The sequence below is a fragment of the Leucopleurus acutus genome, assembly GCF_964270905.1.
Source record: "Leucopleurus acutus genome assembly, chromosome: 20".
Lineage (NCBI taxonomy): Eukaryota > Metazoa > Chordata > Mammalia > Artiodactyla > Delphinidae > Leucopleurus > Leucopleurus acutus.
In genome coordinates this window covers 24,077,298-24,101,378 of record NC_139162.1, presented here as the reverse complement: position 1 = coordinate 24,101,378, position 24,081 = coordinate 24,077,298, and the positions used below count along the sequence as shown (strand labels likewise).

The 24,081-nt window shown below is 36.2% G+C and overlaps 1 protein-coding gene across 2 annotated transcripts in view; it reads right to left on the bottom strand.

The window, feature by feature from the left end:
• Positions 1–11,916: 11,916 nt before the first annotated feature.
• CDH8 (cadherin 8) overlaps positions 11,917–24,081 on the bottom strand; it is a gene marked incomplete at both ends in the record, with an annotated part of 366,396 nt that continues 354,231 nt past the window's right edge. The window contains 3 exons of one of the 2 annotated variants that reach the window (XM_082862070.1): positions 11,917–11,939; positions 12,891–13,073; positions 14,509–14,760. In XM_082862070.1, the coding sequence (XP_082718196.1) occupies positions 11,917–11,939; positions 12,891–13,073; positions 14,509–14,760 (458 nt within the window). Of the gene's footprint in view, positions 11,940–12,579; positions 13,074–14,508; positions 14,761–24,081 lie in introns of those variants that run through there. The other variant, XM_082862069.1, reaches the window with a different exon arrangement.

Here is a 24,081-nt window from a genome sequence, read left to right as displayed (position 1 = left end):
CAGGAGTTCCTGTCTTGCACATTCTCAGTGCTGTCTCTAAAATAAGTCAAGGTTTGATTAATCAATAAACCTATGTAAGGAGACAAAACCAGTTTAGCTGGTCATTGTTTTAAGTGCTGTTTCACTCTTCTGGGTTCTTGGCTGAGACCCATCTGTAACAAAAAGACATTAGCAACAACAACAAAAACAAAAACAGAAGTTTAATAACACGTATACCTCCTGTGCACCTATGTACATGGGAGAGAACCAGGAAAACTAAGTAATTCCCCCCAAATGGCCCAAGCCATCACCTTAAATAACATCTCTAGCTAAAGACCAAAGAAAGGTCTTGGGGGTGGGGAAGGAGAGACAGTTTCCGGAGGTTACCAGGAAAAGTACAGTAAGTAAGTGTGTGGTTGTTATGCAGATTGATTTAAGTCCCTCCTTTCTTCATTGATAAGAGAGTCTAGATATTTAGGCAACTCCTCTTCCTGGTACTGAGAGGACAACACCCTTACGGATGGAGATTTCCCTTATAAACGTAAATGTCTCTAACAAAAGGTAACTTCTACTCAATTTTTAGAGCCTTTCCTATGTCTGCTGTTTCTTAAAAATAATTAGCCTAAAAAAAAAAAGAAAAGAAAGAAACAAATGAAAAATAAATAAATAAATAATGAGCCTAAAATAATCCTTATGCCAAAGAGGCAAATTTTGGGGTGGGAAATTCTGCTTTCCTTCATCTGTCTGAAATGGCTACTAAATGAAAGTTCCATGAGGCAGTAACCTCATTGGTCTTCCTAACCTGCGTGTGTCCAGCACAGTAGTTATAAGCATAATAAGATTTTAAGAAATACTTTTACGGACTTCCCTGGTAGTCCAGCGGTTGAGAGTCTGTGCTTCCAATGCAGGGGGCGTGGGTTTGATCCCTGGTCGGGGAACTAAGATCCCGCATGCCATGCAGCATGGCCAAAATAACCCCAAAAAACTATTATTTTTATTTTTAGAATGTGTAAATGCATAGTCCATTCATTGTTCCTTCTTATTACAGGTGAGAAAATAGTGCCCCTCTTATCAAATACCAATTCCTTTCCATCTTCTTCTCTGGATTACAGCCTCCATCTTGTGTTGACCTGATAGACTACCAGATATTTCTCCAGCAAAGGTGGCTTTATTCAGGATCAGCTGCGACTTGCAATTCAGGATCTGCAAACTTGGTGAGCCATGTTTAAGTTCCTACACAGCAAGGTAAGGAGAACTCTTCTATAGAGGGAAAAAGGAAGTTGGGAGGACTATAGTAAACAAAGAGTCCATGGTTTTTCATTTAATTGGCTGAGTACTTGCTAGGACAGAAGAAGAGGAGTCTTTCTTCTTCCTGTTGGTCTCTGCTATGGTCACAGGGCTTGTGTGTATGTGAATTTGGTGTTTCAGTTTTAAAAAATTAATTATATTTGAGAAATCCTGGAATAAACAGATTAAACATTTTCATTGCAATAGGATTTCTGAGTCTTTATATATTTATTTATTTATTTATTTATTTTTGGCTGCATTGGGTCTTTGTTGCTGCCTGCGGGCTTTCTCTAGTTGCAGTGAGCGGGGGCTACTCTTTGTTGGGGTGCGCAGGCTTCTCATTGCGGTGGCTTCTCTTGTTGTGGAGCACAGGCTCTAGGCACACGGGCTTCATTAGTTGTGGCACGTGGGCTCAGTAGTTGTGGTGCACGGGCTTAGTTGCTCCACAGCATACAGGGTCTTCCTGGACCAGGGCTCGAACCCGTGTCCCCTGCACTGGCAGGCAGATTCTTAACCACTGCGCCACCAGGTAAGTCCCTCTAAGAGTCTTTAGTTTGCAAATGTTGATTGTGACCTCTAAGAGGGGGATGGATAGTTGGAGCAAATCACCAAATGTGAAATATATTTGAAAATTTACCTTTTACTCAGAATACTTAACAAAATCATATGGGTTCCTGTTGTTCTGCAGAACAAATCCCATAGGCTGGATTTCACCATCTATGTGTAGACTTCTTAGCACGTTTGCACTTTCATAATCAAAACACCACTCATCCTCTTCCTAATGTTTTTTCTCTACTGAACACTAAGTCCAAGACATATGTTATTTATTGTTTTCCATACACAGTAATCATCTTATTCATTTTATTTTTGTTTATATATTCATTTCCTTACTGAAACTCAATGCAAATAGTTGGGTCATTCTTTTTTCTCATGTGATGCAGTAGTAAATATTCTTGGATATGTGTCCTTTGTAAAGTGTATATTTGTGTGAATCCGTTTTTAATTAGTATAGATGTTATGGTGCCATAAAGATCATTCTCTATTTTATGTTTTTTCACTTGACAGTATTTTCAAAATTGATATACATGGGACTATGTGAATTTATTTTTTTACTTCTAAATGCCCCATAGTAGCCCTTAATATCCATTCTCCTTGTGTAGATGAATACAGTGACAGTGCTTTCAGCATCTTGTTTAAAAAAAAATACAGTAGAATGAATAATATTATGTATATTTACCTATGAATCTGTGCAAGAATTTCTCTGGGGTTTATACCCTGAAATGGCATTGCTGGATCATAAGGTAGATGTACTGTACAAAGCTTCTCATTTTTTATATTTTCACCAATACTTGGCCATATCCACCTTTTTAGACCTGTCTCATGAGTTTGAAGTAATAGCTTATTGTTTTCACATTTCCATTTTTTCTGGCTATACTTAGTTCGATTATTAGTTCACCTACTTGAGTATGCTTCTGCACCTGCAACAGGAATGCCATAGATTTATTTTTTATTGCTTTTGTTGTTGTTGTTTTCTCATTTTAGTTTCACAACTTGGTAGTAAGTCTTTCTTATCTGTAAGTGTGAGAAATACCCTTCCCTCCTCCGCTCTCTACTAGTCTTACTAAGTTTTATGTTGAAGAATGGAGCTCTATAACTACTGAAATCAAATCTGAAAAAAAAAAGATGTTGAGTTGGTCACAAAATTCTGCTATAATTTTGATTGTAATGGAATGAAAATTATAGATTGATGCTTAGAATAATTGACATCTTTAACATTTTAAGTCCTTTTATCAATGATATATCACTCAGCTGAACTCTGTTTAGTATTAAGTTTGTCTATTTATTCTGTTAACTTTTCTATGTATATGGTAATGTCACCTGCAACTAAGGACACTTCTTTACTTTTTTCCATAAATCTTTAAGTCTTTGTTTCTGTTTTTGATTTTCTTTGTGTAACGGTGGTAGCCAGGCTCCACAATATTATATTGAACCAAAGAAGTGAGGACAGCCATTCTTTTCTTATCTCCATATTAAAGGAATGTACCTTACAATTCTCTATTAAATATTTTATTTGCTATAGGATTTGGGTAGATTATTAACTTAAAGAACTTCCCATCTCTGCTTATTACTTAGGTTTTTTTTTTCTTTTTTTAAACATTACGTAGATCATGAAGTCTATCAGAATTTTTCTAATGCATCTATATAAATGTGCAATGATGTTTTTGTCTTTGATAGTCAATTAAATATAATACTAAATTATCTTTATATTCACAGAATGAACCATATTAAAATAAGATATATTTCTTATTAATACACTATTAAATTCCATTGATCTTTTTTTAATAAATGTATTTATTTTATTTATTTTTATTTTTGGCTGCCTTGGGTCTTTGTTGCTGCACGCAGGCTTTTCTATAGTTGCAGCGAGCCAGGGGCTACTCTTCATTGCGGTGTGTGGGCTTCTCATTCGGTGGCTTCTCTTGTTGCAGAGCACAGGCTCTAGGTGCGCAGGCTTCAGTAATTGTGGCCCTCGGGCTCAGTAGTTGTGGCTCATGGGCCCTAGCGTGCAGTCTCAGTAGTTGTGGCGCACGGGCTTAGTTGCTCCACAGCATGTGGGATCTTCCCAGACTAGGGCTCGAACCTGTGTCGCCTGCAATGGCAGGCAGATTCTCAACCACTGCGCCACCAGGGAAGCCTTCCATTGATCTTTTACGGGAAAAATAAATGGGTCTGTAATGGTCAGTTCTTGGTTTATCCCTGCCAGGTGTTAAGATACATACTATGTCTTCTTGAGGCTCTTTGGGTCTGTCATGCCCTCCTGCTTTTCACTTGTGATATTATTTTTGCTTGTACATTCCATCTCTCACCTATATACTAACTGAATAACTTTTTCTGTATTGCATACGTTGATAAATATTTTTGTACCTTTCCCAAAACTCAAGAAGCATTACTTATTTTGACTCAGTGCTCCTATAACAATTTGAAAGTGCTAAAATTTGTTTCAAATCCCAATGCTGTGATTAAAAAAAAAGTTGTGTTATGCTACCACAGAAGACTGGATGCTCTCACAGACAGGAATTGAATCTTATTGTCTTTGGCCAACCCCCATGACATCTTATAGCATAATAAGTGCATAACAAGTAAGGTACATCCTTTTAAAATAGCTTTTTATATAAGAATGTCTTATAAATATAAGATGTTTTCCTCCAGACTGATATCACTTCAGTTCTATGCACCCAGCATTTATTAAGTGCCAAGCTCCTCAACTTACAGAGAACCAGATGGACTTATCATTAATTGGCAATAAAAAAAAAGATTTTTTTGAGTGTGTCTTTTTCTGATTTTTATTTTTTTTAATCATAGCTAAACCACAAAGACCAAAATTCCTCTTCCCTTGAGAATTAGCATTCACTCTGAAGAAAAGGGACACCTTGGGAATGCTTCCTGGACAATGTATTATGGTTATGATATAAAGCCATATGTGACCTTTTCCCTTGCTTTAAGATAATCATAGATAAATATTTCAGGATCTCACTCTTCATTTCCATTAAGAAATATTTCCAGTAAGTGAACCCATCATACGCCAGCCAGCAGTGAGCTCATTAATATGGAGGCTCTTTTTTTTTCCTTTTTTTTCCTTTTCTTTTCTAGAAGGCTAAAGAAATAAAATAATCAGACTGGCTGGACTTTTTCTGCCTGAGACTAATTGTGTCATTTATGTATTGATATAAAGAAGAATCAAAGTATAGTAACATTTTCTAGAAGCTCCTTTACATACTCCATGTAGGGCTTTCCCCAGGACTCTAAATTCTGTTATTCCTCTGCTGTGGTTGATTAGAGGAGGCAGTGATCTTTTTAAAAATATAAGCCAGATCATATCATTTCTTTACCTTTAGATCCCTTCAATTGCCTTTGATGTAAAGTAAATCTGAGCTCCTTATTCTGGTTAAGAAGGACTTGTATAGTATGGTCTCTCCCCAACTCTCCACATCATATTGTGTCACTTTCACCCTCATCTACTTTTATCTAGGCATCATTTTCATTTCTTGCCCATTGATTTAGCGCAGCAGAACAGCTAACACAAAATTTCCTTAGACCTTTACTGTAGTTTGCTCTTATCATGGTGATTTCACGTAGCAACTCAAATATCACTCTGTCCATTCTATGAATAACATCTAGTGTCCCATCCATTTTATGTTCTATTGTATCATCTTTTTTTTTTTTCCTTACTTCTGCTCATCTACATTTCTCCTGTACCATCAAGTCTTTGAAGAAACAGACCCCTCACACATCCCGTTCTATTTACTGCTGTATTCTCAGCACTCAGATTAGTGGAAATCTTAGGCATATATTGTAAAATAAATAAGGTTATTGGAAGTTTTGTCATATGGGGAATTTCATATAGTAAGAAGCACTGACAGTAAAGTCCGTTGAGAGATTTATCCCAGCAGCACAATTCCTTTTCAAGTGCCTGGACCTAGCCTGACCTTACTTACTGATGCTCCCACAGTACTGATCTGCTCCGTCCAAGACTCACTATAACATAGTCTCTAGCAGTACAGTGTGCCTTGGCAGGGTTAGATATTATTTCTCTGAACTTTTATAGAACTGTCTATTTACCTTTTCCACAGCATAGACAAATCTAATGTTTTATTATTTATTTGTTTCTATAATTGATCCAATCCGACTCCATGTCTTAGAAAGGCAAGGCAAATGGTTTATGATTATAGAAGCTAGCACATATTTGTAAAAAATTTAGAAAGATGCTTTTTTTTTAAGTTTATTTGCAATATGGTTATTTGTAGCTCTGTCCTTGGGCTTAGATAGTCCATTCACTCATGAAACAATTAGACTTGACAAATGTGTAATAATTCTCAAACTTTAGAGGTTGAATTAAAGAAAACCTAGAAAATAACATTAGGTGAAGTGACAATGAGTGAATGCACATATTAGGGAGAGAGAAGGATCCCAGTAACTCCTGTTGTGTTCAGTTAGACCGTAGCTGTTAAACCCCAGCTGATTTTTATGAGGAGTCACAGAGTGGCCCTGGATATCTTTGCATGAACAGAGGAGATCTGAAGGAATTAAAATTTACCTTCAATGATCTTTCATTTTCTTTTCTTGTCTGAGTCTCTGGGTTCATTGAAGCCTTTGTTTTCTACCATTTTCCTTCTCAGACAGCATCCTGTGCTATTCCTTATAACAACCCTTCTTCTGTCATCTGTGGGTAATAATAGAGGTACCTATGATCTATTAATAAAGATACTTGCAAGAGATAATACTTACACTCAAGATGTGTGTCAGATGATGGCAGGTAACTCAAGTTGGGGGAGGAGAGAACCAAATACCAATTCCTCCAGCAAATGCCTACCTGCCTTGCAACCCAGATGAAACTTCTGTAAATAAAAGAGGGGGGAGCATGCACACAAAAACACTTACAACTTCACAGTCCTAGCAATGAACTAGAAGACCAGAGTTTGATTCCTGCCTCTTTCACTTATTAGAAGTGTAATTTAACCATGAAAAATCCCTTAAGACATCTCTGAACCTCATTTTTCTCATCCCCAAAACATGCCTCAATTTAGGCAAACCTAGAGTTCCTATGAGCACTCACTTTCCAGATCTTTCTGAATGTCCATAAAAATGTCATTAATCTATAAATGTGATCTTTTGATAATTTCCTCCTCTTAGTGTTGGGTGTTTGAAAAGCTGTGATTACTGTTGCTTCAGTTCTCATCTTATTTTAAAACTTCTCCATGAAGACTTCCCATTTAGCGTCACTTTCTTCCTCCTCAGTTCTTCCATATCACTGTATGTAACTTAGTTTCTATTTCTTATCATTACGAGCCTCACATGATAATTACAGAAAATGTTGTTTAGTCGAAAGTCACGGGCTTTAATGTCAGACCAACCTAAGTTTAAACCTTGACGCAAATAACAGTTGACAAGACCATAGAAAAAGAATGTTTTGACAATTAGCTTAGATGAGATTCATTAGCTCAAATTTATAAATAAAAGAAATATGTTTGGAGATGCTATCTCATCATCTCATGTAATCTTTCCATATCAACTACATAACCCGATTGTTGAGCAGGGTGATGGCTCAATATTTGTAGGAGACACAATTCTCTTATAGATAGACCATCAAGTCAGGGGGATTTTAAGTGGCATGACCCCCATAATACTAGGACTGGGTGGAAAATACTGGGACTAGAATATCTTTAATGTCAAGAGTATATCATTTAAACAATAACAACAAAAAGTATACCAGGTGATATATAAATGTGTCTTGACTAAGAAGAAAATAATGAAAATAAACGTCTACTTTACTCATAGAATTTCTGTCTTCTACAATCATCATAAACAGCAATAACAGCAATGACAACAATACATGCAACATGGTCTGGCCAGCTGAGTAACTTTGCAAAGAAGCTTTGTATAGCAAAAATTTTAAAAAGTACTGGAATAGAGGAAAATAAAAATATGTTGAAAACTATATTCCTTGCAAAATACATTCTACAATTATTGTCTCTACAGAACAATATTTAAAGAAATCTAATCCAGCTTTACAATGTTATGCATTTCATTCTAATTTCAGGTATTGTGAGTCATTATTTCATTCTTAAATAAAAACCGGCATTTAAAATCCTTTACCTTCAATCCAATTTCTTTCAAAGTTAGATTCAGAAAAACAAAAAGCCACCATTCCAGGTTTTTGGTAGCGTGTGATTGGGAGATGAAAAATTGCAAATATAAATTTATTTCTAAAACCTTGAGTATGTGTATATAAATATATATGTGTATATAAATATATATGTTTATATATAGTCTTTTCAGTGTTGATATTCATGTTTAAATTGTGAATTTATATCACTTTTATAGTGATGCCCACTGTTACCTTATTTTTTGACTGACAGTGATGGGATTTCAGTCATGCTCAGCCCTTCCAACAGTGCCAGTGATGGGATTTTTTGAAATCTTATTACTGGTTGCACTGCCCTGATCTCAGATGGAACTTTCAATCAAAAAGGCAATCAGAAGGTTATACATTCGTGAGATTCCCTGCAAAGCCAGTGATCGCATAATACAACTTGTTGGAAAGGCCTGCTTGCCTCCTGTCTTATGTGGCTATAAAGAGTAATTGGCTACTTAGCTCTCAGCACCTGCTTTTCCTTCTCCAGAATTCAGCATAGCCCAGAACTCTGTTGGGTCTCAGTGTGGAGTCTTGCTGCTCCTACGAGATTTCCAAGTCTCGTGCAGAGACTTGTCTTACGTTAAGCATCTGATTAAGCAAAAAACTCTCCCAAAGACACACTTGGCTCTTTCTCAACATTCTTGTTTCACTGGTGATGCCAGTGAATCTAAGTTTTATTTTATATACATACAAACACTTACCCACACATTTCTCCAAAACACTTTTACTGTAAAGTCCATACTCTAGAAATCACAATTCTGCGTGGCCAGGCTAAACTTGAATTTAATTTCTAGCATATTTTAATCATCCTATTATAAACTATTTTTAATCTTATTAGTATACTCATAAAAGATGATTATAAAGAATGGCTTCAGTACTCTTTAGTCTACATATATGGATGTTTAAAAGACATTTTTGTCATTTGATTTGTTCGAATAGTGAACAGGGGTGAGGCTGAATTGATCCCATGTGGTGTCCAGTCACCCAGGGATGCATTAGTTCCCCAGGCAGGGACCTTGAATTGTGAAGTAGGCAGAGGGAGATAATTTTGTCTCACTTGGTTCCAACTCACTGGTTCTTCTCCATTAGGCAGAGAACCCTTGGGCAGGGATAAGTTTCAAGAATGAAAAAAGACTGATGCTTGGGATACAATGAAGACCTACAGACACATTAAAATGCCTATGGACTGAATGAGCATTTCTTTTGCCAAATAACCACACATGTAATATGTAAGACATATGTCAGTATTGCTGCGACAGAAAACAATGCACAGAGACAAAAATAGTCACTTTAATAAAGTTAAAAAATGCATTATTTAAAGAGTTGTGTATGGCATACTCAAACCCTAAAAGTTTAGGAACCCCATCAACCTCTTTTGGTTCAGGAAATTTTAGCAACTCTATTGCCAAAGTAAAAAGTACTTGAAGTCAAGGTAGGGGTGTGTGTGTGTGTGAGAGTGTGTGTGTATATTCCTCAGATCTTTATTAAATTCAGGGTGCTCTAAAAGTATAGCTCATCCCTATATGAACATGGTATCATTTACTTGATTCCATATTAAAAAAACCTTAAATGGGCTATTAAGCACAGTCAGCATGATGGTGACAAAGAAAATCAACAAGAAAATCACACTTTCATTCTCTCTTTCTGGGCAAAGTAAATTTTGAGATAAGATTGGACAACTGGTATACCAGATATTATCTCCTGCCCTTGAAAATCACCATATGAAGATTATTTTATTGATTGCCAAGATTGGAAGATATGGATTTCATACTCCTGAAAACTAGTGTAATTTTTCTTAGACGTGTTTATATGTCTCTAACCTATGCCATTTCACTGAAAGGTACACTAGAAATGAGTCTGGTATGCAAGAGATAAGTGAAGTAATAATCTCGCCTTGGTTTAGAATGTGAGATAGTCAGAATATTAGTATTGGTTACTACTAAAACTACCATTAATGATCTGCATTCACCAAGTATTTGCTTTAGTCACTGTGCCAAGTCCTGGTGTATTTTAAAGTCAATTTGGGCCATCATTTTAACTTCATGGAAAAGTGTTCAATAGCCATGATGATAAGCACTAAAGACGAACTATTCTCAGAGAAACTCAATAAGGTGTCAGTTAAGTCACTGAGCACTGGGTAGTTGTAAATTCTAGGTATAATAGTCAAACTTCATAAAAATCACAGTGGAGTCAGCCTCCAGAAGTTGGTGCCTTTGGTTTTCTAGCCAAAGCCATACTTTTCTCAGGCAGCCCCAAGCCAATGACTGAGATGGCAGGGCAACTGGAGTCTATTTTTTTTCTTTTTTAACATTTATTTATTTATTTATTTTTGGCTGCATCAGGTCTTAATTTCGGCCTGCGGGATCTTTCATTGAGGCCCATGGGCTCTTTAGTTGGGGCACACGGGCTTAGTTGCCCCGTGGCATGTGGGATCTTAGTTCCCTGACCTGGGATCAAACCCACGCCCCCTGCATTGGAAGGTGGACTCTCAATCACTGGACCACCAGGGAAGTACCTGGAGTCTATTTTTTCCCAATGAGAGACTCGTCTAACAGGATTCCATTAAAATCCCCGATTTGCCTTGCCAAGATTTGTCAGATTTGTCAGCAGATTTGTCTGCTTAGCAGTCTAAGGCTCTCTTGTCAAATCCTGCTTCCTAATCTCTCTACTTTTACAAGTTTTAAAATCTGCATTCCTGTATGAAAACTTTCCCTGCTCAATCCTGTTTCCTTTCTCTTTTATCTTTTACTCCTAACTCTGATTTAGCATTTGCTTCCAGGAGGACCCAACTGGCACAGCTGGACTAGCCTTTACATACACTGTGTTTCTTTAATGTCCCTGTTGGTATCTTGCTGTGTGATCATTGCCAAACCATTTCTCATTTCTGGTTCTTTATAATGAAGACGCTTACAAATAAAAGTGATCCTTATGATAATTTAGTTGAACGTTCTAGAATTCTAATTAGAGTTGATGACTCTGTTAATCGATCTTCATCTGATGGGAAAAAAAAGTGATGACAACAAAGATATTTATAAAAATATATTTCACAAAGTAGGAAACAATACAGGAGTTTCTCTGAATACAATACATGGAGTAAATAAACAATATTGCATTAAAGCAAAGTAGAAAATTAAAATGATCTGCATGTAGTACTTGAGTTTTATCATACATTTTCTACTCCTAAATGGCAGGTTTGCATTAGAAATTGAATATGCTCACATCTTCTAGTGCTGTTCTCTTTTGGAGTCTAAGACATTCTGTGCATCACCATGAAGATCAGGGAGAGAAGTGCTAAAAACAGAAGCAGTAAAATTATGTACAAATCAGTTCCTGCTCTAAAACTGTGGAGGCAACTTGAAGCATGTTTATTGGGCAGGGCATTATGTAGGCATCTAAAAGTCTAGAGTTTAAATATTCACATGAATCAATATACTTTCAGATGTTTGTGCTTGTAGTAAAAACACCAAATACTAGGATTATGAAGAAAATAGAAAACAGTCCAAAAGTTTCTCTGGGAAAATGCTGTTCCTGCCATCACCAGTCACAATAACACTTTCTACTCTAAAGAGACTATTAGCTTCCCTTTTGATAATATTGCCTGCCATACTCATCTCATCAAAATGTACATGTATTAAACAGTCATTGTATATATATTTATATAAAACAATCTAAAGTATTATTAATAGATATAATTTAGGTTTTTTTTTCATATAGTCCCTTAATCTATAGATTACCAACCTTAATAAATAAAAGCATTAATGGACATCAATAAAATATTTATTTCGAGGATTAAACAAATAAATTCACGCGCTAGCAATAAAATCATCTGTCTCTTATGTAGTCCACTGTGTGACACAGTTTATCTTTGTGTCCTTGTGGGAGAAGATGAACCGGGGGGAATGAGTAATCCTGCTTCCAGAGAACAAGCCTGTTTGAATGGGATTTCTCCTCTCCCACTATTGAGTTGGCAGTCCCCACCCTGGAATGGATTACAAGCATGTGAATATTTTAAGGCTCGACACAATATTTAAAGATGCTATTCAGTCTCTGATGAATGGGGCCAACAATTATGTACAAGGTGTGGTCACTGTACCGTATAATCTAGGAGGCCTCCCAAAGCTCCAGAAAGTCAGAGTGTACAGCAGACCAAGTATTGCTTTATCATTTGTGGCGGGATCCTTATTGGTGAAGGGGAAAAAACCATTTGCATTTATAAAAATCCTTGCAGAAGACACATATCAGTAGCAAATTTCTTGCAGGTCCATTGTTCTAAGAAAGCACCTTTTTAAGTTTGATGTTTTCCTCTTTTTAAACCATTTCTCTAAGGACGAGCCAGGATCCCAATCTCTGTGGTGGTCAGGTAAATATCAACTATCCAAAGACTTCTAGACACTCCACATACTTTAATTCACACTCCACAAGATTTATAACCTCCTAACATATACTTTTTTATTTTTATTATTACTTTTTTGGTTCAACATTAAAATGTAGTTGAGTTTATAGATGATTGGTGCTAAACTTGCCTCTAAAACAAATTGCCACATTGGTTGCATCTAAGGGGAGTGACCCTAGAATATTACAGAATGCTCAGTTCCCACTGATTCATTCCTAATCCACTGTCAAGTTTCTTTGTCACTTTCACCGACAGAGTAGAGTTCGCCCAGTCTCTTAAAGCGAGGACCCCAGTCACTGAGGTAGTCAAAATTCTGATCCGAGTCTGAGGTGGTGGACTCCAGGGAGCTGAGGGAGCCGGCCACGGACCCTCGGCCTTCATAGCCATAAATCTGAATGGAGTCATACGGTGGGGCTGTGGGGTCGTTATCTGCCTCGTGTAGCCGCACATTTATAAATTCATCCACATCCACACCGCTCGGAACTGGAGCAAGCCCTTGCCTTGGCATAAATTGCAAATCTGGTTTAATATCTTTACGGGGTAAAAATCCATTAATTCCATCTGGGTTTTGTAAAGTTGCAATGTCAAAAGCCTCCGTGTCTTCTTCCCCTCCTCCTTCGTCATCGTAGCGAATGATGTTTTCTCGCACATCTTCATCATCTTTGATAATTAAAGGCTCGTTTTTATGTCGCCGCAGAGTTACAAACAGCACCACGATGACTACAGGAAAAACACAAAATAGCGATTAGCCAGAGTCAGGTATAATTTCACAAGCAACGCATCGTGTATGTTAAGAGAGAGGGGCGCTATTTAAAAACTCATTGAGCACGTACTTGTCATGCATTCACTTGGGAATTAAGTGAAATACCTTTCTGAAGTATGAGCAGTGAATTTTGAGTGAATTCTATTCCAGGTTGCTTCTGTTTATTAAATGGTGATGAAGAAGCTGTGTTAAAAGCACAAGTTTGCATTTGTTTATGGTGAAAGCTACATTTAATACCGTTAGGAGCTCTAGAGTGAACGGCCCAAAAAGGGAAACAGCACCGATAGCATAACTAACTTGCTGTGTGTCTTGGGCAGTTTGTTCAATACTTTTTGGCTCCATGACCCTCTTCTATAAAGAAAAAGGAGCTGAATAGATCATATTCAGTACATTTTGTGTTTTTTTTTTAAATCAGTCCTTCAAGACTCTTTCCAATAAAATAATGTCCATTCACAGATGAAATGATATATTAAGGTGAATGTCAACTTTGCATGGGCAACTTCTTCTCTTGTATGAAAGCTAGCACTCCACTATCTGGTAAGGTAGGACTACGGGTCGGGGAAGGGAGAGGAACACATAAAAAACTAGCCAGATCAGCCACACCAAACTTGGGCTAATGACATTAAAAAAATGTGGCAGGAAACGATGATCAACTCAGGGTACTGGGTGAACAGAACAGATGTAACCAGGAAGGTAAAAACTGACCTAACCGTCATCTAAGGGCAGGATAAGATATAGCTTTCCTTTTGTGTGTCTTCCCACTGTCTAATCTCATTTTTATAATTGGATTTTTTAGTAGAAAAGTTACAAAAACTTTTTCTTATTTTGCAATCTTCATCTAAATTTGATTGTAGTATCAAGAAAAATATCTGAGAAATAATGCAGTTTTGAAGAAAATGTATTTTTTGTTTGCTTGGGTTTTTTTTGTTTGTTTGTTTGTTTTTGTCTTACCAAATTTTGTGATTGGATGGACTCAGTAACCCAATCTATACATTGTTTAGATAAAAGAGTATTTTGAACATATGTGTGCCCCCATTGAAGTAAACTGGTGTGTATCAGAAGATCTGGAGGCCTTCTAATGTAATAGTTGCTGTTGTAACCACATAAAGGTCCATCCCCACTTCCACCACCATTATGCTTAGTCTTTTCACCAGTGATGGGATTAAAAAAGGCACTGAATAGTTCTCTCCAATTGAATATTTACTATTACAATTCTTTCTTTTTCCCTTCTCTTAGTGACCTCAAAGCTTGGAGAAGTATATACAAAGGAATTTTTCTTCCAAAGAATGCTAATTAGGGTTTTCTAGGCTGGGTTAGGGTTTTCTGTCCTTCTTTACAGTCATTTATGAACCAGAAAAATGGTGACCATTCGGCTATGAAGAAAATACATACCTAGCAGCAAAATGATGCATGCTAATATGGCAATTAAGGCGCCCATACTGAGTCCAATCGGAAGTACATAAGCTTCAACATTACAAGACTGGACAACACCATCACTGCTGCAGCCACAGACCCGGATGGTCAGGGTACTGGTGCTGCTCAGAGGAGGATTCCCGCTATCACTGATTATGATTGGTAAAAGATAGACTTCTTGCTTCTGGCGGTTGAATCCATTATGCTTTGCCAAAATGCTGAGGGAATTATCTGGAAAAAGTGAAAATTACAATAGTTTGCATCATTTCAAAACGGCTGCCCAAACAACACTTGTTTTTCTAGTTCATAAATCCTCTGCAAGCCTCAAGACAATCCCAACTCCACTGAACCACTCCAGCTCTCTCCCTCTCCCCTTTCCCACTTTCCCAGTTGGCATGGACCAAAACATCCACACCCTAACAGGTTCAGTAAGCTTGGTCTCAGGATAAACTAATTGTGTTTTACCACCACCTTGTAAATGCAAAAGATTTCTTTTACAAAAATGATCTTCAAGTGTCCTTTTAGAAGACACAAATTACCCCAAGTCCCCATAAATAAGTTTAATGTTCTCTCGTTTGTCCTGATAACGCAAACGTGACAGAATTTCATCACATTTGAAAGTCATGTTTGAAAAGCTTTGTGTTAAGAGTAGACTATATGACAGTATGGCATACAAAACAATGCATTTGACTCCCACAGGTACCTAAAAACACTTACTCATGCTCTAGAGCATTTTACACTAACACGTAACAAAAGTCCCATTTACTGCCAATTGGAGGAGATATGCCACATATTTTAAAATTCTGCAGAGAAGACCTCTAGTGGTTACACAAATAAGAATTAAGTGATGAAAAGTCATAGGAGCAGGTGGTCCATTTTTAATATATTAATTAATCATATGGAAATGTATATTGGTTATCTGGAGCAACACTTAAGGACATTTAAGCAATACTTAATGGCATACTTCAGCTCGATATAGAACTGGCCAGTGAGAAGTGATTGATCCCGTGGTAGCGCTATTGTTCTCAAAATTTCACCCCCAAAATGAACTCTTTATTGTCATTCGTCCCTATCTAATGAACTATAGCTATATATGTGTGTGTATATGTGTGTATATATATATATATATATATATATATATACACACACACATATATATATAAATTATTAATCTATTTTCTCATTTTGATTAATGAAAGACATAGGTCTATTCAACATGGGAACACTGATTATTTCACACTGATATTCCAGCCAAAAGCAAATAAACATAACTTTGGTTAATGTGTATAGTACAATTTGGGCAAAATTATTATTTCAGTTGGGATTTTTTCAAATATTGGCAAGTTTGCAGACGCCAGAACACTTGTCTACCTCGTTGTTGAATATTAAGGCAGGCATTCCAAACCATTGCTGTCCAGTTCCCGGTCATCAGTGTCCTAGTGGTTTCCAGAATACACAAATACATGAATAGATATTCCACTCAAGTGATTTTAAGTAAATGTGTTAAATCTTCTGTACCATATAGTACTATACCAGAATTCAAAAAAAAGTGACATTCCCTAAAATAAATGTATAAATTATATTTGGTTTTGCTTTGTTTAAGATATATGTGGACCTACAATGCCTTGCTAGTAAGCAGTTAAAGAGAAAAGAAAAAGAAAAAACTCTGAGTTAACAATTTCTTTTTCTAAATTATTGCTGGTTGTGCCTCATTATTTAGTAATTTGAAGAGTGAAAAGAAGTCTCTAGTGGAAGTAAGCAGTGGTATTCCAAATGATCTAGTCATCTTTATTTCCATGACATAGAAGGAAATAGCACTAAGCTAAAAGCAGGAGAACACCATCTCAAAAAAGATACAGAATATATAGCTGTGTTACATTTCCAGAAAGTGTGTGACAAGACTGAATACAGTTAAAATTAGTACAAGGAACATTTGTGGGTGATTTCATATACCATAGTTCAAAACAGAAGATGGGAATTGTTCTTCAAGATGCAATTAATAAAATTACAACGAGGCTTTTGTCTTTCTGTGGTCAACATTATTTATATGAGAAACTATCTTTGCATATTATTCCCTCTTTAAAACGAACTATAATGATAATTTAGAAACTGCAGCAGAAGTATTACTCATTGCAGAACAAAACCATCTCCTTTATTACTTAGAAAAGCATTGATGGGTCTAAGACCAAACTCATACTCATTTTTTACTACTCCTGGTATCTGTACGTGTTGCTCCCTTTCTATATAAAGAAAATTACTGACTGAGTAAAGGGAGTATATGAGTCATTTTTGCTAAAATTTACCTGCTACTTCCAGGCAAAGTCAAATCCCTATTTGCCTATTCATTTTTTACCATATTTTTGATTGGAACGTGCATTTATTAATTATTTAGTTATTTCATTAGGCCAAATTGAATTGTCATTATTTTAACACTCAAAAAAACATTGAATATTAGCAGTTTCACACACTTCAAATTCATGTATTTGAAATACATGTTTCTTTCAATCTACATGTTGCAAATATCTTTAACAAAGTTCTGGTTTGTTTCTTTAAAACATATGATGCCTTTTCATTTTATTAAAATTTTAATCTCAATGTAGTCAATTTTATCCATCTCTTTAATGATTTGTCATTTAGCCTTATTTTTTAAATTATTAATTATATAAAAATTAGTTCTCATAATGTTACCTTTCACATTTAAACAATTGTATGGAATTGGTTTTTTCTGTACTGATTATTGATTTTCCCAAGGTTAATTATAGAATAACTTATCCCTTACCCACTGATCTTCAATTCTCAGTCACAAATCAATTTTTTTTGCATCTTCATCCTTTTAGGCTCTCTATCATGTTCCAATGCTCTGTTTTTCTAATCCTGCATCAATACCATGCTTTTTATGTATGAAAAATTTGTAATAAATCTCGATGTTTGTTAGGGTATTTTCCCCTGTCGTGTTCTTCTTTAGGAATATTTCAGCTATACTTGTTCATTTGCTAATCTCTGACAAATATAGAAGAGATTATCAAGTTCCGTGAAAATTCCTATAAGAGTTTTAGTAGAAATTATATTAAGATGTAAATAAATTGAGAGAACTGACAGCTTTATTATGTTTAGTCTTCTATACCAGTATTGTGGTTTCTTTATTTTCTTTAATATATGTTAAAATGTTTTTATTTTAGCTACAAGAGATTTTCACATATTTTTTACACTTACTATTAGTACTGCATGTACTTTGTTTCTTTAGTAAATATTACCTTTTTAAAATTATATTTTCATCTCATTGTTCACCTGATTGTTTTATGCATTGATTTTAATTCTAGTAAACTTCTAAACCTTTGTTTTACTTATAAAAATATATCTCAACACAGAGATATGTGTGAGGAGCATGATAATATGAGGAACTCCACAGAATTGCTCCCCAGTGGAACTGGGGAGAATTATAAAATAACATTTAAAAAAATGAGTGTCTCTGGAAATGGTCCTGGAGACAAGCAGCAAATGCAGAAATGTTTATTCAAGAAAATCTATTAGAGTCTGGTAGGAACCTAGTTCCTTCATCCCTTCTCTCAGCTCTGCGAGATGGAAACTCCACTCCAAACGGGTTCAACCAAGAACACAGGGCTCCCCCCACCCCCCCCAACCCCAGCTAGCAGTTGGAGGGCAAGGTGTTGCCAGTTCTCACCCTGCTCCTAGCTACCTATTGATCAACTAAATTCTGAATTGGTATGGCCAAGAAGAGGGGCTCCTTTCTTCTTCACAGCCTATACTTGTGCAGCAGAGGCTCTACCTTGGCAAGGCTTCACAGGGAATACAGGGCCGCAATTGTGCTTGCCCTGGACTGTAAAGCAGTGGTTTCACACTGGGAGAGCCAAGCCCAAAAGACTTGAGGCTACTGTTCCCTTGCATCAAGTGCCCAGCTCCTACAGTAGAGGCGTCACTCAGAGAAGCCCAGCATAGTCTCCAATTCAGCTCCGAAGCCAATGGCTCAAAGTTTTGCCTCAGTGGAGAAGCAAAGAACCCAGGAAAGAGAGGCAGAGGAGGCTGCCAGGTTCAAAACAAATCTGAAACACTTGCCAAGGGAACTACCCTTTTGAAGGAGCCCAAATTGGGTTGGATTAGTCTGTAGAACAATTTAGGGCCCCAAATTAAAACAATACAGAAATCATCTGGCAAGCAGTGGAGTTTAACAACTTGGGTGTAGTCAGGGAAAGAGACAGTAAACCCTGCCAAAACCACTGCCATTCGAGGGTGACTGTGGGCATACCCAAGGCTGGGATCCCCTGAAGTGAAACATTAGAGGCTTAACGCTGCAGAGGGGAAGTAGGCTTTACTAAAGTAATCTAGCCGATCATTAAACAAATAAACAAGGAAATTACAGTAACAGGCCTTCAGTGAAAAGTCAATATCAGATTTGCTATAATATATTCTCTAAAAATGTCCAGTCTTCAACAAAATATTACAGGATATACAAAGAAACAAGAAAGCACGACCCATAAACTAGAGCAAAGCAAAACAAAACAAAAAAGCAGGCAAAAGAAACTGTCCATGAGAGCAAACAGATATCAGATTAACCAAAGACTTCTAAGGGGCCATTGCAAACGTGTTCAGTGAACTACAGTAAACCTTTGAAGAAGGAAATGAAGGAGTGATAACAATGTCATATCATAGAGAATATCAAAAAAGAACATAATGGAAGATGTGGAGTTGACAAGTACAATAACTAAAATGATAAATTACAAACTCTAAATTTGAATTGGCAAAAGAAAGCATTAGTGAACTTGGAGCTAGATCAATAGAAAATATGCCAGCTGAAGAAGAATATAGAGAAAAAAGAAAGAAGAAAAACGAAGAGAACCTCAGAAAAATGTGGGACGTCATTAAGTGCACAAATATACCTGAAATGAAAATACTAGGAGACAAAGAAAGGAAAAGAAAAAATATGGCTGAAAACTTCAAAAATTTTTGGAAACATTAGTCTCCACATTCAGAAAGCTCAACAACCATCAAGAACGTAAACACAAAGAGATTCACAAAGAGACAGAAAAAAAAAATGCTGAAAGCAAGAGAAAATTGACTCATCACTTCCAAGGGAACCCCAATAAGATTAAAAACTAAATCTTTATAGAAATAATGGTCACCAGAAGGAAGAGGGCTAGCACATTCAGAATGCTCAAAGCAAAAACTTTCAACCAAGGATCACATATTCAGCAAAGCTATCTTTAAAAAAAATGAAATAGAGACATTCCCAGATTACAAAAAACTGAGGGCATTTGTCACCAGCAGACATGTCTTAAAAGAGACAGGAAAGGAAGTTCTTCAGACTGAAAAGCAAATATCCCCAGATGGTAATTCAACTCCACATTAAAAACAAAGAGCATCAGGAAAAGTAATTATGTAGTTATCAAAGACAGTATAAATGCATAGTTTTTCTCTTTTCTTAACTTTTAAAAAGCAATTGTATAACACAATGCATACGTAATATATTATTGAGGATATAATAACTAGAAATTCAAAAGTAATGGTTTGGTATTCCAGTATTCTCCTTTCAGTAATGGCTAAGAAAACTAGTCAGAAATAAATAGGGCAATAGAAGATTTGAACAACAGTATAAACCAAGTATACCTAACATATGTATACAACACTACCCAAATAGCAGAATAAATATTCTTCTCAAGTACACATGGAACATTCTGCAATGTATACTATAGGCTAGGCATAAACTAAATAATACAAAGTATTAATAATACAAAGTGCATTCTCTGACAGTAATAGGATGAAATTAGATATCAATAATGTAAAAAATTTTGGGAAACTCATAAATATGTGGAAATTAAACAATGCATTCCTCAATAACCAAGGATTCAATGAAGAAATCAAAAGGAAATTTTGAAAATGTGAGACAATGTAAGTGAAAATGCAGTCAATCATAAAGTAATGGATGCAGCTATAGCAGTGCTTAGAGAGATACTTATAGCTTTAAATGCCTATATTAATTTGTTTTTTATCTTAACTATACTAACAAGAACCCCACATACAATTTTGAGTATAAGAAGTTATGGTAGACACCTGTACCTTGTTCTTGATATTAAAAAAGAGAAAATAGCTTTTGACTTTGAACATTAAGATGATTGATGGTGTTTATTTGAAGACACTTTTTGTAAAAGTGCACTCTCATTTCTTTCTTTTTAATTTTTTCTTTTATTTGTTTTACAATGATGCAAAGGGAAAAGGCAGTCGTATCAAGGATAGTAACTTAGCTGTTCACTACCTCTAAACTTGGCTTCAATTGTATTATTGTGTTACTTATAAATCTTCTTTCCAGTCCTTCATATGTGCATGCATTTCCATTTTATATCATCTTGTTTTCTCTACAACCTAACCTGTTCTGTCCTTATGGCTTCTTCCCTTCCTTATTATATTTAGTGCATTTATTTATTTTTCTTTTTGAGCATACCCAATATAAGAGGATACTTGATAATGATTTACTAGAGAAAACACAGACATTTTCTAAAACTGAAAAATATATGAAACAAAAAGAGGAAATGACCATTGATTTTTTTAAAAGAATTAAATCTTTTGAATTTGAGTATATAATGACAGAATTTGACAAAAGATAGAAAGATATTGTGCCAAGATCTATTTAAGAAGAGAATGGACCAAAAGCATTTGGCATTCTCTAGGGTGGACGAATATCCAGGTGGATAGACTAATGTCCATGGATATGCTACCCATATAGTGCAGTTGAGTTGCACTGCGATAGGAACATATCATAACCTTATCACCTAGTTCTCTGATATTCTCAGTAGGTGAAATATTTAAATGTTTGTATTCCCTATTATTTTTCTCGGTTACGGATTTTCCTGTTTTCTCATCCTCCTGGAATGTTTTGCTTATGAGCCTTACAACAAGGAGGATGAATGACTCTATTTTAAAAGCCTTGCTTCATACTCCACACCCATTTGTTTCTGTTTAGGACCAACTGTTGAAGGAAAGATCATGAAGGGGAGTTAAAGTGGACAAATAGCACCAGGCATACTTCAAATGACGATATTCCTAAAGTAGTGGCTTGTTGCATTCCTTACTCCTTGTCTGAGTAATACAAGGTATATATCAAATAAATAGTAAAGAAAGGACCAGGTAAATAGTAGGTGCATAGGCTTGCTTGCTTTCAGATAGCACATTACAGTTATGCCATTATGCATGAAATTTCTCTCAGATTCTGACAACAGATTAATTTTGAATAAAAATAGTTACTTGTATTCTTAGTTTTGTCGTTTTGTTATTCCAGAGCATTTGTTGTAATTTTACTGGAAATTGCTAGAGTCTGTTAACAAAGGCAGCCATTTTAAAATTAAGTGCTTAGAATTTTTATGCAACAGTTTTGACATTATAGATAATATTAAGACAAATAGATAATATTCAATAAAATGTGTGCATTATCTCACTAAACTCTAAGCCCCTTGAGGGAGACTAGCCTTAGTCACAGCTCTAGTCTCAGTCTCCAGCACAGGACTTGGCACAGAACAACATTAGTTGTTGACAATTAGTTGTTGACATTAGTTGTTGACTAATGACAACATTAGTCACATCATTTAACCTACTTTTATTTGGTCTTGCCACTCTTCTTTCTCTCTTTGTTCCAGCCCTCCTGGTCTTTTCTGAGTTAAGGATTTTCTGTCCTCAGGGCTTTCATATTTGCTCTTTTTTCTGTCTCATAATCTCTCTATCCCTCCTCAGCCCTAATTTGAATTATTAAAATTTATGCATTCTTTATGTCTGTGCTTAAATATCACTCCTTTGGGGAAATTTTCTTTTACTAGTTGTCCCCAATCTCCTCAGATAAATTAGTTATGTAATCTTCTAAAAACCTTTTTATTTTCATCAGAACACTTACCACAAAGAAATGATATCGTAATGGGGATATCATAGACCCTGGGGATACAGAAATAAACTAGGGAACTTCCAAGTAACAAATAACCAATTTATGATGCATAATGAATACTCAGCAAATATTTGCTGAATAAATGAAGAAGTAATCATTAGCCATATTTTGTGGGGCTCATATTTACTTCCGTTCATGTTATTTTGTCACGGGGGGTTATATGTAGTTCAAAATAAGTCAGTGAGAAGAATCAATTTCAGGCTGTTGGAAAGCATATATAGCCAGGGTCTTATATGGAATTTTAAAAGAAATATTGATGGTTTCCAAGTCTTTCCCTGGACATGCCTCATATCATGTAACATGAGCAATAAATTGAGATTGCTTATATTTAAGTACAGAAGGCTCAGAGGGGAAGAAAAATTGCTCTAAAATGTCTTGAATACCATCATTTAAAGAGGTGCACATCAGAATTCTACTGAGGAGTCTAGGAGAAATTTCCTCTTTGATTCTATTTTTTTTTTTTTTTTTTTTTTTTGGTACGCGGGCCTCTCACTGTTGTGGCCTCTCCCGTTGCGGAGCACGGGCTCTGGATGCGCGGGCTCAGCAGCCATGGCTCATGGGCCCAGCCGCTCCGCGGCATGTGGGATCTTCCCGGACCAGGGCACGAACCCGTGTCCCCTGCATTGGCAGGCGGACTCTCAACCACTGCGCCACCAGTGCAGCCCTCCTCTTTGATTCTTGATATTCAGCCTTTGAATCATTTGGAATTGGAAATCAAAGGATATTTTCTCATAGAACATTAATATCCTTATAAGAAAAGTTTCCTTTAGCAAATAAGTCAATAATTGTTTATTATAGACTGAAAGTTTGTGTAGCCCAATAACTCGTATGTTGAAACCCTAACCCCCCCCCCCCGACACACACCCCCAGTGTGGCTATATTTGGTGATGGAGCTTCTAAGGAAGTAATTAAGGTTAAGGAAGTTTGTAAGGGTGGGGCCCTGATGCTATAGAATTGGTGTCTATAGAATATAGAGACACCAGAGAGCTCTCTCTTTCTCCACCTGTGGGCAAACAAAGACGAGGTCTTATGGAGCACACCTATAAGCAGCCAAAAGAAGAGGGTTCAGGATGAAACACATCTTGCCTACCCCTTGATCTTGGATTTCCTCACCTCTGGGACTGTAAGAAATAGAATTGTGTTGTTGAAGCCACCAGTCTGAAATATTTTGTTATAGCAGCCTCAGCACACTAGATAGTGCTATGGTCACTTATTAATTCTATATGCATACTCCATGAAAAACTAAAAAGTCTATCTGAAGAGATAGGCGGCGCCTACCTGGATAATTCTTCAACTCTCTTTGTGTAATTTTCCCCACAGTCCTAAGTTCCTTCCTTCTTTCCTTCCTTCCTTCCTTTCTTCCTTTCTTCCTTCCTTCTATTTATTTTCTTTGGCCATTATTATTGCTGTTATTATTTACATATCCCATGTTCTTTCCCCATTGTCTATTTTTTTTTCCAGATAAAAGAAAGCAGGCAAATCTAAATTCTCTGTTTGTTTCAGTGCAGTTCATCTGTTGTTGTTGCCCTGATGCAGAAAGTTGACTTTGGTCTAGGTCCCATTTATTTGAAATCATGGAGTTATGGCTTTTGTTTATCCTGTTACATGCA